At 48.8% G+C, this 14,578-nt stretch overlaps 7 protein-coding genes across 7 annotated transcripts; 3 read left to right on the plus strand and 4 right to left on the minus strand.

The window, feature by feature from the left end:
* Positions 1-190: 190 nt before the first annotated feature.
* On the plus strand, positions 191-1,138 carry N7511_009696 (AN1-type zinc finger protein; the record flags this gene model as incomplete). The annotated part of the gene is made up of 1 exon (XM_057132073.1): positions 191-1,138. One exon carries the CDS (start codon positions 191-193, stop codon positions 1,136-1,138), a length of 948 nt encoding a protein of 315 aa, XP_056980061.1.
* A 283-nt stretch (positions 1,139-1,421) lies between these two features.
* On the minus strand, positions 1,422-2,429 carry N7511_009697 (thymidylate synthase; the record flags this gene model as incomplete). The annotated part of the gene is made up of 1 exon (XM_057132074.1): positions 1,422-2,429. The coding sequence occupies one exon, from the start codon at positions 2,427-2,429 to the stop codon at positions 1,422-1,424; it is 1,008 nt and encodes a 335-aa protein (XP_056980062.1).
* Positions 2,430-3,297: 868 nt separating this feature from the next.
* N7511_009698 (uncharacterized protein) lies at positions 3,298-5,252 on the plus strand (the record flags this gene model as incomplete). The annotated part of the gene is made up of 7 exons (XM_057132075.1): positions 3,298-3,576; positions 3,632-3,730; positions 3,782-3,855; positions 3,907-4,006; positions 4,060-4,481; positions 4,536-4,659; positions 4,710-5,252. The coding sequence occupies 7 exons, from the start codon at positions 3,298-3,300 to the stop codon at positions 5,250-5,252; spliced, it is 1,641 nt and encodes a 546-aa protein (XP_056980063.1).
* An 81-nt stretch (positions 5,253-5,333) lies between these two features.
* N7511_009699 (GNAT family N-acetyltransferase) lies at positions 5,334-6,056 on the minus strand (the record flags this gene model as incomplete). The annotated part of the gene is made up of 1 exon (XM_057132076.1): positions 5,334-6,056. One exon carries the CDS (start codon positions 6,054-6,056, stop codon positions 5,334-5,336), a length of 723 nt encoding a protein of 240 aa, XP_056980064.1.
* Positions 6,057-6,461: 405 nt separating this feature from the next.
* Positions 6,462-7,899, minus strand: N7511_009700 (uncharacterized protein; the record flags this gene model as incomplete). The annotated part of the gene is made up of 3 exons (XM_057132077.1): positions 6,462-6,757; positions 6,811-7,682; positions 7,730-7,899. 3 exons carry the CDS (start codon positions 7,897-7,899, stop codon positions 6,462-6,464), a joined length of 1,338 nt encoding a protein of 445 aa, XP_056980065.1.
* A 1,078-nt stretch (positions 7,900-8,977) lies between these two features.
* N7511_009701 (uncharacterized protein) lies at positions 8,978-9,998 on the plus strand (the record flags this gene model as incomplete). The annotated part of the gene is made up of 2 exons (XM_057132078.1): positions 8,978-9,290; positions 9,385-9,998. 2 exons carry the CDS (start codon positions 8,978-8,980, stop codon positions 9,996-9,998), a joined length of 927 nt encoding a protein of 308 aa, XP_056980066.1.
* Positions 9,999-10,478: 480 nt separating this feature from the next.
* Positions 10,479-14,143, minus strand: chsB (chitin synthase class II; the record flags this gene model as incomplete). Its single annotated transcript, XM_057132079.1, has 4 exons — positions 10,479-11,412; positions 11,462-11,628; positions 11,682-13,578; positions 13,929-14,143. The coding sequence occupies 4 exons, from the start codon at positions 14,141-14,143 to the stop codon at positions 10,479-10,481; spliced, it is 3,213 nt and encodes a 1,070-aa protein (XP_056980067.1).
* Positions 14,144-14,578: the final 435 nt, after the last annotated feature.

Below are 14,578 nucleotides of genomic sequence, written 5' to 3' on the forward strand. Positions count from 1 at the left end.
AAAGTCCGACCTATCTCCGCGCTTAGATAAGTCGCCTGGAAGCTTCTCCGCATTAGTCACATGGCGATAATCGATTGTAGATTGTGCCAGGGCATTCGAGCATTCGAGCCTCACCTACTGTATACCTCGCAAGTCCAACATCCCACTTCCAAATCCCCAAGCCCAAACCCAATTCTCCAAATTCCCAGCCATGTCCCCCATAACCGCATCAAAAGGGCGCAACCCCTCCCCAAAAGATGAATCCTACACGCAAATGGCAGACACAGACCTCGAATCCATCGGCCGCCACTGCCAATATGAATACTGCGGCCAACTAGACTTCCTCCCCTTCCGCTGCGAATCCTGCCACAGCACCTACTGCCTCGACCACCGCTCCGAAACCGCGCACAAATGCCCCCGCGAAGGCGAATGGGCCCGTCGCCGCAACGGATCAAATAACCAAGAAAACCGCTCCGCCCCCGAAAAACCAACAATCCACAACTCGGACCAGTGCTACCACGTCCAGTGCAAGACTCTCATCAACACCCTCAAAGACCCCGCCGTCCGCTGCCCCCAATGTAACTACCAATACTGTCTCAAGCACCGCTTGCGCGAGGAACACGATTGCGCCAAGATTACCCCGCTGGGCGCCAGGCAGGGTAATGTCGCTACCGCAAACGATACTATCAAGTCCATGTTTGCCCGCGTGAAGACTTGGGGCCGGGATAAGCACCAGGCCGCTGCGGCTGGCTCGCTTTTGCCCAAGGCGAAGCCTAAGCCTAATAGTCCTGCTGCGCGCGCGGTTGCGCTTAATGCGCTGAAGCGCTCAGCCAAGGGCGATGCGTCTGTTCCCGTGGACAAGAGACTCTATGTGCATGTTGTTGGGACGGCGGAGACGCAGGCGGCTGAGCCGCCCGCTGGGGATTTCTTTTTCGATACAAGGTGGAAGGTTGGTCGGGTTTTGGATGATGCGGCGAAGAAGCTAAGGGTTGAGAATTTGAATAATCGGGTTGGGGGGGAGGATACGAAATTGCGCATATTCCATGTTGAGTCGGGGGATTTCTTGGAGTTCTCCGAGTCTTTCGGTGCTGGGAAGGTTAAGCAGAGTGACACTATTGTGCTGCTGCGTGGTGCTGGGGCTGTTCTGGGGAGTTCGTGATATGTGTTGGAGCATTTTCTCTTCTTGCTTTTTTTTTTTCCCCTTCTTGCTATTTCGGAGCATATACATAGCTTGATACACCCTGGAGCATATTTGCATGTGATACGATGCGTCTTGGAGGTTTCTTGAAATATAATTTACTAATTAGCTTATATGAGGATGTACATACTATACTCGGAGTTGTATCATCGACGTAATGTTTAGCCTTGTCTATGGACATTGAAATAAATGGTATCATACAAATATCGTAACTCGGATTGTATCGCGAAGACACCTATAAACATTAAACGCTCATCTTCATCTTGATGATCTTGTGAGGCTTGTAACCAATGACTTCAAACTCGTCCTCCTTCCACCCATCGACAACCGCGCTTCCACGGTCATCACGCTTGATGCGCAGCTCGGGGAATTCCGTGGGTTCCCGGGTAAGCTGCTCATTGAGCGCATCGACGTGATCAAGGTAGACATGAGCGTCACCCATAGTGTGAATGAGGGTGCCCGGGTGGAGATCGGCAGCGTGAGCAAGGATGTGAGTGAGAAGAGCATAAGAGGCGATGTTGAAGGGTACACCGAGACCCATATCACAGGATCTCTGGTAGAGCACACAAGAGAGTGTTCCCTTCTCTGTTGGGCGGCCAGTCTTCTCATCGAGCTTCATACCAGAAGGGAAGGAGACGTAGAATTGGGCAAACATGTGGCATGGTGGTAGAGCCATCTTTTTCAGATCCGCGGGATTCCAGGCACTCATAATGATACGGCGATCAAAGGGGTTGTTAATGAGCTTGTTCACGACATCCTTGAGCTGATCGACGCCCTGTCCAGTGTAGTCGGTTTTGGCATCGACGTACTGGGCACCAAAGTGCCGCCATTGGAATCCGTAGACAGGACCCAGGTCGCCTTCCTCGCGGTGGCCGAGACCAACCTTATCCAAGAACTCGCGGCTTCCATTTCCGTCCCAAATTTTGATGCCGGCTTCGGAGAGAGGAAGCGACGATGTGCAGCCAGAAATAAACCAGAGGAGTTCCGCCAGCACGGCACGCAGGAACACTCGCTTTGTGGTGAGAAGGGGCAGGACGGGGATCGGATCGCCGCCTTCTGGATTGGGCTTGGAAAGAGAGAAGCGGAGTTGAGGTGGTGCAAAGATGGATTGTGTGCCAGTACCTGTGCGGTCGGGTCGGTGCTCGCCCTGAGAAAGGATGTCACGAATCAGATTGAGGTATTGGTGCTCTTCGTGCGCAGGGTCGTGTGGCGGCGAGGGTGCCGGAGTTTGCGCTGTTTGGTCCTGAGTCATGGTGAAGTTTTGTGATCCGAGTCAATTTCTGAGACCTTCTGCCTTGACCTGGGTTGATTTAGAGTCTTGAGTCTGCTTGTCTGTTGAGAAGAGGAGATTGGATCCACGGATCGCGTCGACGCGACACGTGGTCACGTGCAGCCCATCATTTGCGATGGAAATTCAATGCTTCAAGTAGGCCATTGATGGGATTGGTCGATTCTCTAATGTAGCAATCATGAACTTGTCCGGGGTACCGATTTGCTTTGTAAGTATTTAAACGGTCTACCAACACAGTTGTTACACACGTATATGATCCTTTCCGCAGATTAAGAAACGGCCACCAAGATGTATACAACACTGTTTGTACAACACGATGTGATCCTAACAATCTCGAGATAATCAGGCAAACTGACAAATCAGAAGCAAAGATACAATCTTGGTTTTTTTGAAGTGTATCCAGTGCCTTTTATGAGAAGACAGGGACAGAAGAAACATGGATTGCTGGCGTGCTCTGGAAGCTATAGCCCTAGAGATCTATATGGACATTACACCTTCAGCATGAACTTCCACATTACACATTACACATGACCTCACACTGTTTCTGCTACTCCAGACTTCTGACCCCAAAGCAAGCGAGATAACGGAATTTACTCCGCTCCAAGCAGATAAGATTCTCCACTCCGACAAGGGCCGAACTCAAGTTTGAGCAAGTCAGAGTGTTGCAGCGCATTCCGATTCCGAGATAGCTTCAGCCTTCCTATTGGGGAATAATGGCTTCTGTGCGGGGAATCTGAGCTGTACTTTTTCTCCTCTTCTCTGATCCCAGACCGCCATACCTTTCTCCATCTCCATCTCCATCTTCATCTACTTCAATCCAAGCTACAACATGAGTCTCCAACAATGGGAGCAAAAGGCTCAGAAGGGCAGGGAGATTCTGCAGAATTCTATTCCAAAGCAATGGCTTCTCCCTGCCGATAGATTGCCGCCTGTTTCCCAAAAGAGCGTGGTTGATTTCCCCAAGGAGAGTGGGCTGCTGAGCGAGCGGGAGCTGAGAATTACCGATATGTCGGCTACAGCACTAGTCGAGGAGATGGGCAAGGGGAGTTTGACTGCGGAAGAGGTGGTGGTTGCGTTTTTGAAACGATCCGTGCTGGGTCATCAATTGGTGAGAGAGTGGAAATCCGCTTCTATTTGCTTCAGGGCTAAGATATGACTTGCAGCTTAACTTTGCCACGGAGTTTATGGCTGACGAAGCAATTGCCCGGGCTAAAGAACTTGACGAGTTCTATCAACGTACAGGGAAATTAGTCGGGCCTCTTGTAGGTGATCTGAGTGAACAGATAACAAGTCAGGACCTAATTACTTAACAGCACGGTGTTCCGATCAGTGTAAAGGAGCACTTGGCTTTCAAAAATCGGACGTGCAATACAGGTTATGTTGCTTGGTTAGTTTATTCAGGGTTCATGGTTGCTGCGAAGTCACTGACTGGAAACAGGGTCGACAAGGTCATGACAGAAGATGCCCTTCTTATCCAACTACTCGCCAAAGCCGGTGCAGTTTTCCACGTTCGAACTAACCAGCCGCAATCGTTGATGGTACGCCCATACCCAAGCTTCATTTCACAGTAGCTAACTACTGTGTATCATAGCATTTGTGCTGCAGCAATAACATCACCGGCACAACTGTCAACCCATACAACCGCACTCTAACGCCAGGCGGATCATCCGGCGGCGAAGGCGCTTCAATGGGCTTCCGCTGTGCCCCGCTAGGTATCGGGACTGATATTGGCGGATCAATTCGCTGCCCGGCGGCATTTTGCGGTGCCTATGGTTTCCGTCCCTCCACGCTTCGCAACCCTGGAACGGGAATCAATGTCGCCTCGGCGGGGCAGGAGACTATTCGCGGTGTGGTTGGGCCTATGGCGAGTCGATCGATTGAAGATCTGGAATTGTTCCAACGAGCTGTGTTGGAACAGGAGCCTTGGGATGATGAGACGTCTTTAATGCCCTTGCCGTGGAAAACGATCGCTCCAACTCGGAATATCACGGTTGCTATTATGTGGGATGATGGGTATGTTAGATATCAACCCTGTCTCTCACCAAAAGTGGCTAATCAATTTCTCAGATGGGTTCGACCACATCCGCCTATCACGCGCGCTCTCAGACACGCCAAGGAGAAGCTGGCAGCTGCGGGTGTGAAAGTGGTGGATTGGGAGCCATATAAGCATAAGCACGGCTGGGAAGTCATTGTAAGCGGCGAGTTTCCTTTGCAAAATGGAGTTACTAATATTGTTTAAAGTCTGCCCTTTATTACCCGGACGCGGGCGCCAAACAGCGCGAGCTCATGCGCGAATCGGGAGAACCAGCACGCCCTCTTACAGACTGGGCTTTGTCCTATAGTCGTCCCTCGCCTCTTTCCCATGCCGAGCTTTGGGCGCTGCAAGAACAGCGAGAAATCTTCAAGGATGAATACAATGCTCTTCTCAAACGTCGCGGTGTAGACTTTATTCTATCCCCGACATATCCTGCTGCTGCCGCCGTTATGGGCGAGTCTCAGTATTGGAATTACACTGCTATCTGGAACTTGGCGGACTTACCCTCTGCTGTGTTCCCATCCGGGCTGACTGTTGACCCTAAGTTGGATATGCTGGATGAGAAGTATGTTCCTCGTGATGAAGTTGATGAGAGGGAGTGGTTGAAGTATCAAGGCCCAGAGCGGTATGAGGGTGCCCCGGTAGGACTGCAGGTTGCCGGAAGACATAACAAGGATGAGGAGACTTTGATGGCGGCCAAGGTTATTGAGGAGATTATAAAGGACGAGAAGAAGGATTCGAAGCTCTAAGGCTGCTTCCTTAGATGAAATATCTATGTTTTTGAATTCATGGTATCTAACTAGGCAGGGAAGAACAGCAACAGTCTATGTCTATGCAGTCTCACTCCTCAATTCCTGCAAACTCTTAACCTGACTACCATCCTCATTGAAGTTCTTCTCATCCAACCACTTCTCAAGCGCACTCTTCAAAGTCGTATCCCAATCATCCTTCAACATGGAAAACCATGCAGTATCTCGACTCCTGCCCTTCACAATCATATGCTGGCGAAAAGTCCCCTCGTAAGTGAATCCCAAACGCGAAGCAGCCCGGTGCGACGGGCCATTCAATGCGTTTAATTTCCACTCCAGTCGCCTATAACCAAGTTCATGGAATGCATATTGAGCAATAAGATAGACAGCCTCTGTAGCACCGGTCGTCCGCTGAAGAGCAGATGAGTACATGACATTCCCGACTTCAATGCAAAAGTGATCCGGCACGATTCGCATCAATGATAGATAACCGATTGCCTTTCCGAATGTTGGAAGGGCCTTTCGCTTGTCGATTACTGCAAAGAAGAATGGATCGATGGAGGCTGACTTTGTGGCAATACTGTCTTTGAATTTGTCTGCGTCGCCGTATGGTCCGTCGAACATGTAGTCCCAGAGTGGTGCATTGGGGGTTGATTCATCGCCGCCGGTGAGGGCGAAGAGGTCATTTGCATGTTTGAGGTCAAGTTTCTCCAGGGAAATGGTTCGGCCTGGGATTGTTTTGCTCGATGGCAGTAGGGCCGGAGCGAATGAGACTAAGGGTCCTTTGGGGCGAAGCGCTGCCATGTTTGGAATTGAATTGTTTCCGGTTCAGTTTCAGATTTAGATTGTGATTCTATTCTGTCGAAGATGAGAACAAATGTCCGGTTTTAATTGTTGATAATCATTGTTTCGGGCTCTCACCCATGACTCATGTCGATGTGATTTGATGAGAAGACCGAGATCCCGTGATAACATGAGTTTCCCGAAATAATTTGATTGGCTGCATCCCCGAACTATATCGTTGACCTATTAAGACATGGGAGAACACTTGAGATTATGAGTAAGATGTAACATTAGTTCGGTATTGTGGGTTCAATATCATCGGGAAACGCAGATGCACCCCAATCCAGCGCAAATGCTAAGCAGAACGATCAATTTCCCTCGGAATCGTGTATCGTGAGTCATGAACAACACCATCTTCCTTCATTTTCAGAAAAGGCCTGTCTTGCCTCTCTTTTTGTACAGCAAATACCATAGGCCAATGACTTGGAATGCTCCAAAACACATGGTTATCCCGCTGAACAGTTGAATTCCAAGATAATTCAAATCAGCACTACCATTGGAGCCAATTGAAGCAAGCGCACCTGCTATCGGTGGGCCTAGCAGTGTGGCAAAGCTGCTCAAGCTTTGTGCCATCCCAAGCCATGTCCCTAGTTTCTTTGGATCGGGACAGACATGAGAGAAGACACTTGGTGGAAGTGGGATCAGAGCGCCAGAGATACCACCTAACTTTTGATTTAGTGAACTGTCAGGGTAAAGATTGATATGCATTTCTTACCATAGAAAGAAGCAAATAGAATGAATTTGACAAGGCTGTTTGCACTTATCCAGGTAATGCACAGCATACCGGATAGAACACCACATGAGATCCAAGAGATCATTGAACCATAGTGATGAGCAAAGATGGTCAAAACAACACGCCCGATGATCGAGCATGCCTGGGATATCATTAATATATTAGATGCCAACGTTCGTGACGTTCCCAGCTTGGTTTCGGCATAAGTTGGAATGTAATAATAAGGCGTGATATATCCGAGGTAAAGAAAAAAGTTGGCGACAGTGAAACTCCAGAAAGAAATGTCCTTGAATGCTTGCGTATCCAGTAGGCTTCTGCGCTGAGTTCTCTCAGGCCTCTTTGTATTTCTTTCCGGTACAAGAAGCAGGACAGCCGCTGCCGAGAAAAGCGCAAGCATGACGAAGCCCATGCAACGAACAGTCCAAGGGAATCCCACTTTGGATATGAGTTGATTGAACATGACGGTGTATATTATGCCCCCAGCAGGAGCACCACTCGTTGATACGCCCAACGCAACAGCGCGTCTGGTCGTGAATGATCGACTAACCAATGCAATACTGGGCACATATAGCAGCCCGAATCCAAGGCCCATGCATACCCCCTGACTCAGAAATATCGCATAGTATTGGTCTGCAAGACTGAGGACCATAATTCCAAGAACACCCAACGAACTTCCGATGAATATCATTTCTTTGTAGTAACCGAGGTCGAACAGCGGGCCAGACAGTAAGCCACCGACAATGAGAAGCCATGATTGAACTGTACCAATCCATGCTATGTCCGATGCGGTGGATGACTGAATATATTCAAGTGTATAAAAGCTTTGGAAGGACCCAAAGGCAAAACTCAGGCCCCTGTTTGGAATTAGCGACGGAGTAGGATTGCAGAAGTGTTGACTCACCAGACGTTGAACAATATGAAAAATGCGCCTAGAACTTGAAGACATCCTCGTAGGACACTTTTTGTGGAAGTGCTGGATGCTTCAGACTGACCTTCATTTTCCGTAATAGGCACTAAATCTGTAACTTCCGCAGTAGCAGGCACTGTCTGTGTTGACTTTTCCGAGAACATGGCCCAGGATCTCGTATCATAGATGAGAATCGAATTCTTCGAAAATGGGCATACATTTTCGAATCAACTTAGACTTGATTCAAGCCCCTCTATCATATTAGTAATTCAAAAGATGCTAGTTCTGGACCTCGGGGTAGAACTGGGGGTTGTGCCTCGGAGAATACACCGGACCTATGAGCTGGGTTCGTCTGCCACTTTGGCCTTTCCCTGTTACTCTCTCCCCTCTTGATCCGAGTTATCCGATCACGCCTATGGACGTCTTTGTTAGATGATTCATGATACCTTGGAAGTTCTGTAAATTGCTCACTAAACATAATCTGAGTGACGGGCTTCCCCGCATTCTCTGCTTAGCCGAAGGGTTCAAGATACTCTCTTTCTGTCCTCAAATACAGGATCAACGTAGACCAAATATGTCGGCTTCTGGATAACACTCATGTGTCTTCTTGCTCATGGGCAGAAATTATAATAATAACCTCCAATAACGGTGCTCAAGGTCGGACCGACCGTCAGCTGCATCGTCTAATTCCGGGGTTGTGGACAAACACGGAGCCATGATATCTTCTTCATGGAGCCTGAATAGTAGGATGCAATTCAATCCAAGGAAAACCCTCAACCTAGAGGAATTGCGCAGTCAAAAATCAGCTAGTATCAGGTGACTCGTAAACTGTGTTTTACCCCAAGTGGGTTGGTTATACGTGTATATTCGGATTCTAGCTTGGCGACTTCATTGCTATTTGTTGCACCCATACAGTATGTTTTTTAATGTATTTCCAGTCTACTGTACCGTTGACACGCGCCAAAAATATCACCTTGGCGCTTAATCGTCTTGGCGATGATATAAACAGAATTCGCATCTCCGCCAATCCCAACCATCTACTAACCGCCTCAATCCCCCCAATCCCCTAAATCAGATCTAAATTTACAATGCATCTCTCTATCAAATCGTCTCAGATTCCAGCCCCAATCTGTACCACCAAGACCAAACTAGAATTATGATTTCCCCCTGATCTCAAACCGTTTCTTAAAGCCCATAACGTTATTATCCCATACTCCATCAATCCATTCCCAACGCGAAGAAATGCCCAAAACAACCTTCAATATCCTGCAAATATCAACGTTACTCGTCACAATATTCAAAACAACCACGGCAACCCCAAAATGCTACCTAACAAGCGGTAAAGAAGCAGACTCAAGCTTCCAACCCTGTTTCCCCTCCCAAGAAAACAGCCCCTGCTGCTCCCTCGCAAAGAGCAACGAAACCCCAAACGATATCTGTCTCTCTGGTGGAGTATGCTACATCCAAGATCCAAATTTCCGCGGTCTGTTACGCCAAGGTGCTTGTACGGACTCGACGTGGAAGAGTGGACAGTGTCCTGGTCTTGCGAATGATGGTAAGATACTATGCTGTTCTTCACGCAATGGACTACAGACGGGTCTTTTTTGGCTTGCGTGATAACGACCTAACATCTGCTCCGCTAAAAATAGTCTCCGACGCAACCCTCTACGTAATCCCCTGCCCGATCCAAGGCCGCGGTTTCTGGTGCGGAAGCGTCAATGGCTCTGATTGCTGTGACAATGCGGTGAGATTGGATATGGGACAGATGATCAATGTGACTGTTACGTCTATTTCGGATTCCGTTTCGTCGTCCGTTTCGGGGTCGGATACTGTGTCTGCTGGGTCGGTGTCGACTGCGTCCGTTTCGTCGGCTACTACTTCCACTGCTAATTCGGCGTCAAATTCTTCCCTCAATGCAAGTGCCAAAAATGATGATACTGCTGGCGCTCATTCGGCTGATGACACATGTCCCTCTGGTTCAACATGTCCGGCATCACATACAGTTGCGATAAGTGCGGGACTAGGTGGTGGACTAGGCGCATGTCTCCTTGTGGCGATCTTGACAATTGTCTTTCAGAGGCGAATGTATAGGAGGAATTTGAGGCAGAAGGAGGCTATGATTGATGAGATTGCCAAGGCTAGCGAGCAGCAGCATCTTGTTTATCCTGTTTACTCTGAGAGGGAGAAGGTGTTTCCTGCTGAGTTGGGTCCTCGCGCTACGAGGGTTCATGAAGTCGATGGAAATCGATTGAATGAGATATGAGTGGCTCTGGAGTTATGTTCTGCGACTTCTAGGTCATATTCTTTGTATATACTTGAGTTTGTGAACGATACGGGGTTTCTGCCAGGCATGTTAGCGTCTTGTATGAAATGAAAAGGGCAGCAGGTGTTTTTGAAGATTTACTTAATAGAAGAAGTCTCTTACATATTCCTTGATAAAATCTGCGCAACCAGGATGCTGGATACAAGTTATAGTATCGAATATTATCATCAAATGCATGATTGAATTCCAAAGAAACAGCATAAGTACATCCATCAACATACATGTCCACATATCTCAATTCGAGAGAGAAAAAGCAAGATCATAAGAATATTTCCATCATAAAAAAACACACACAAAATTAAACACCTGATATCTCAAAAGCAAAACTCCAAAAAAAAACACAGTGGAAAGATTAAAGGGGAGAAACAAAAGAGAAACGTTTAGTTCAAGAGAAGATAGAGCAGAGGGGGTTGTCATCCTCTATTTTCGCCAGAACATAGCTTTTCCAGCTACACGGCCGGCAGACCAGCGCGCTTCGTTGAAACGATCCTTCAAAGTCGCACCACCGCCGTAGCGGACAGGGCGAGAGGATGAAGAGCCTGACTCGGTTGATTTGCCGACGCTACTGCCTCCGAAGGAGCTAGGAGCGAAGTTGGTCATATTGCCAGCGTCGAATTTGGTTTTTCCTTCGACGATCTTGTGGATCACGTTTAGGATTGCGTAGGCGGTTGAACCAATGGCACGGATAGCGGCGAGGACGGCGACAGACCACAGGATGATGGCGAGATAGATGTTTGTACCACCTGCATCAACTCCGTAGACTTCAGAGACTGCCATTCCCAGGATCACGTTTGCTACCATCCAGATCGAGACCATGTAGGTACGGACAGCGCGGTAGTAATCTTCTTGGAGTTGGGAGTCGGACGGTGGGGGCTCGGGGACTTCGAGACGATCGCGGAGGTTGCGCAGCGCTGCGTCGTAGCCGCTGTCGATGTCAAGTTGCTCCGAGGGCATTTCCAGGAGGACGGTTGAGCCGTTGATCACCTTGGCGGCACCCAGATCGGTGTTGATCACGTTGTCTCCCTTTGTTCCCCAGGTCACATCGTGCGTGTTACAGAATGCGTAAACCTGCAGTGTGCAGATGTAACTCGGCATCATGAGGAAGTATTGGATCGACGAGGTAAACATGTGCCAGGGATCCAGGTAGAGGAAGGAGCTGTAGAAGTACAGACCAACGGTTGACAGCATGGACAAGACGATGTTGGTCATGAGACTGTCGCTCACGTCCATGTCGCTATTTCCTACACCAGCGCGTGCAAGCAATTCTTTGACCACCAAGTACAGAGCACAGAACACCGTGTAGAACATGATGACGGCGTAAACAATGATACCGGAAAGGTACAAGTTTTTGGCACTGTCATGCGTTAGTAGAATCTCCGGATTCTTCATAGAAACTGACTTACCCTTGTGGTCGGTTTCCTAACGAGATAATGAATTGCAAACACATGACCAAGATACAAGCATAACGCAGGACGATGAAAATGTATTTTCCCATGTTATGACCGAACGGATCAAGCTTCTTATCAGTCAAGGAGCCGGCAATGAAGTAGAACGCGAGATAGAAGTTGGCCTAGACAGGTTAGTCGACGTGCAGCAAAACAATTGAATCACTAGAGTACTCACAAGACCAAAGTAAGTGAACAAGAGATTAAGGAACTGATAGAAGAACTCGATATGAAGCAGGATTTTTCGAGGAATAGTGTGATCTGTCTTCCAGATTTGCTTCGCATTGAAGATCGAGTAGACAGCAGCGAAGAAAGCGCCGTTCAGCCAGCGACGACGTTGTGAGATAAACTCAGGTACCGTATCAGGCACATCAGTTTCTCCAACCGCGTTCTTGACGAACTTCAGCACCCATCTTTCTTCTCGCTTAGCCACCAACTCCCAGCAAAGAATACGATCCTCGGCCAGGTACATGTTGGCCGTGAAGACGTCTGCATCTTGACCATGTAGCGTCTCACCTTTGAAATATTGATTCAACGGACCATGGCCGTCTGCATCGTTTTGCAGGGCAAAGAACCGGTAAGCACTTAGCGCACCGGGCAAGACAGTAATGTAACCAAACACTGATTCCAAAGGTTTATCCAGAATGTTGGACATTTTGTACTCAAAGTTCTGACTTGCCACGAGAGGATTAAGCAGACCAAGGTAGTTCTTACCCTTGGCAGCCTTGATCTCACCGGCTGCACCAGCAACATTCGAGTCCTGATCGAAAGCCTTCCACAAATGGTAGAGGGCTGTTTGCTCAGGCCGCGTACCGACATCGAGCAGAATACAGATATTCGGTTGGAGAGCACGACCAAAGGCGTTGAAGAACCATCTGTGGGAGTTCAACTTTTTTTTGTTGTGTTCCTTCAAACAGAAGATGACCTGACAAGGTACAATACCCTTCTCGGCACCCTTGAACTTGAGGTCAGAGTCAAGCGACACCTGGGTGGTGTACTCGTACACGTGAGCCTGGACCTCCTTTTGGTTGACAATGTTCTTCGCAATACCCTCCTGGTACACGCCAAGTGCGGCCAAGGCATTGAGAGTACGAGGATGGACCTTTTTACGTCCATCAGCGACGATACAAACAACGATCTTTTTCCAGCCATCACGACCCCAAGTACGAGACTTGGTTCTGGAGCAGAAGTGACTGATATTTTGCATGATACCGTGCATCGTGCGGGTGAAACCAATCTCATCTTCGTTATACATGGTGACACAAATGAACAGCTCTGTTTCACGGGTGGTCGTTCCAATCTGTTGACGGAGCTTATATCCTCTGTTTGTGAAGTCATCGGGGTCAGATGTCACAGCGGTATAGCGCATATGAGTGAACTCGCGCTCGTCTCTGCGAGGAAGGAAACTGTGCAGAATTGTGGGGATCTTGCACTCCAAGATCAGCTCGCCGTTGACAAGCTGAACCTCCTTCTTGACGACTTGTTTAGATCTGACACCTCGACGACCTTGCTTTTCCGGTGCTGGGCCGTAGTGCATGTTGGGATCAATAGAACCAGACTCGGCGTCCTCATCATCGTCAAGGTCCACCTTCTGCATTGCGTCCTTCTCATCCCCCAAAAAGGTCGACTCGCTCATAAAGGACCGCACACTACCGCGTGAATTGTGGTGAATCGTACGACCATCGCCACCGAATGGGTCATCTCCGTCCAGTCCATCACCAATATCAATGCTCGTGTCGACAGCACTTGACTTTGGCCCAGAGAATAGAGGAGCGGGGGGCAATGGCCGACGAGGGCTACCGCCGTATCTAGAGCTGGGTGTACCCGGCCGCGGGCTGCCATTCAGATCGGCGCGTTCATAGCCAACACTCGACACAGATGGCGGTCGAATATGGGACGGACTCCATGGGCGAATGGGAGATCCTGTGCGTGGGGGAATAGACGGGTAGACGGAAGTATCTGCTAAGCTCGCTGTTGGTAGGTTGGAACCAGTTGTCATGGTTGATGGTCGACGCGACGGTGAGGACGCAGTTGGAACTTGATAGTATCGATCGTAGCCTGGATCTTCTTCGGTCCTATATGGGCGTGTCCTCACGTTAGACCTTGGTCTTGTTGGAAACGCCATTATGCCTGAGACGGCAATAATTTGGCTTGTAGGGAGGGTATGGGGTGGAGTGGGGGATGTAATGGAATAATGCAATCATGTACAATGTTTACGCGAAGTGCTTCCAACGCGACAAGCTCAGCGGCCCTGTCCAATGACAGCATTCAAGCAGCCATTGCACTGGCACCAAGCTTTCTCCCAGCCCCGTCACGTCAAGGAAGGAGCTTCGGTTGGAAGGGCATGTTCCGCGGTAGCGAGGGAAACCACTGGTATGTAGCGATGGTATAGGGTTTCATGGATAGAATAGCACTGAGTACATACGGAGTATAATCATAATGCGGATCATATGTAGAAGGCGAAGCGGCCCTGGGACTAGTAAAATCATCGGCGCCATCGCCGCTGGTTGGCAACAAACGCATGGTCGCGCCACGGGAGGGATGGCTCGGAGAGTCGTGATCGGACAAAAAGGAAGCCGTCTCTTGGTCCAGGTATGCTGGCGGCTCCTCGCCGTAATTGGACGGAGGGTGGCGGCTCATGGTGAACGTGGAATGTGTTCCAACTCAGATCATAGTATTCTGAATCAGCTCGCGCAATGATAGTCAGGTCTTTCAAGACAGAGCCAGAGTCAGAACTGTCAAGCTCAATAATTTCAAGAATACCTCGAATCGAAGAAGAGATGTAAAGAGGAGAACAGTGCGGAGTCAATAAATCGAGAAACAAGTCCAGCCCGGTTCGTCCGCAGCTTGCATCAACAAGGTGGAGGTGGATGAGGTTGTCAGGGCAACGGGAAGTCGCGTTTTCGAGGAGTTCAGTTCTGCACGGGGGCGCCAGGCTGCAAGCAATAATTTGGCTTTACTAATTTTATTATCTTGATTTCGTTTATTTCATTTATTGCAATTGTTTGATAATTCGACACTTAAGCACAATTCAATATCAACATTCAAACACATATCAAGTGGGTCCATTTTCAT

Source organism: Penicillium nucicola, assembly GCF_028828085.1.
Source record: "Penicillium nucicola strain IBT 29836 chromosome Unknown utg000010l, whole genome shotgun sequence".
Taxonomy (NCBI): Eukaryota; Fungi; Ascomycota; class Eurotiomycetes; order Eurotiales; family Aspergillaceae; genus Penicillium; species Penicillium nucicola.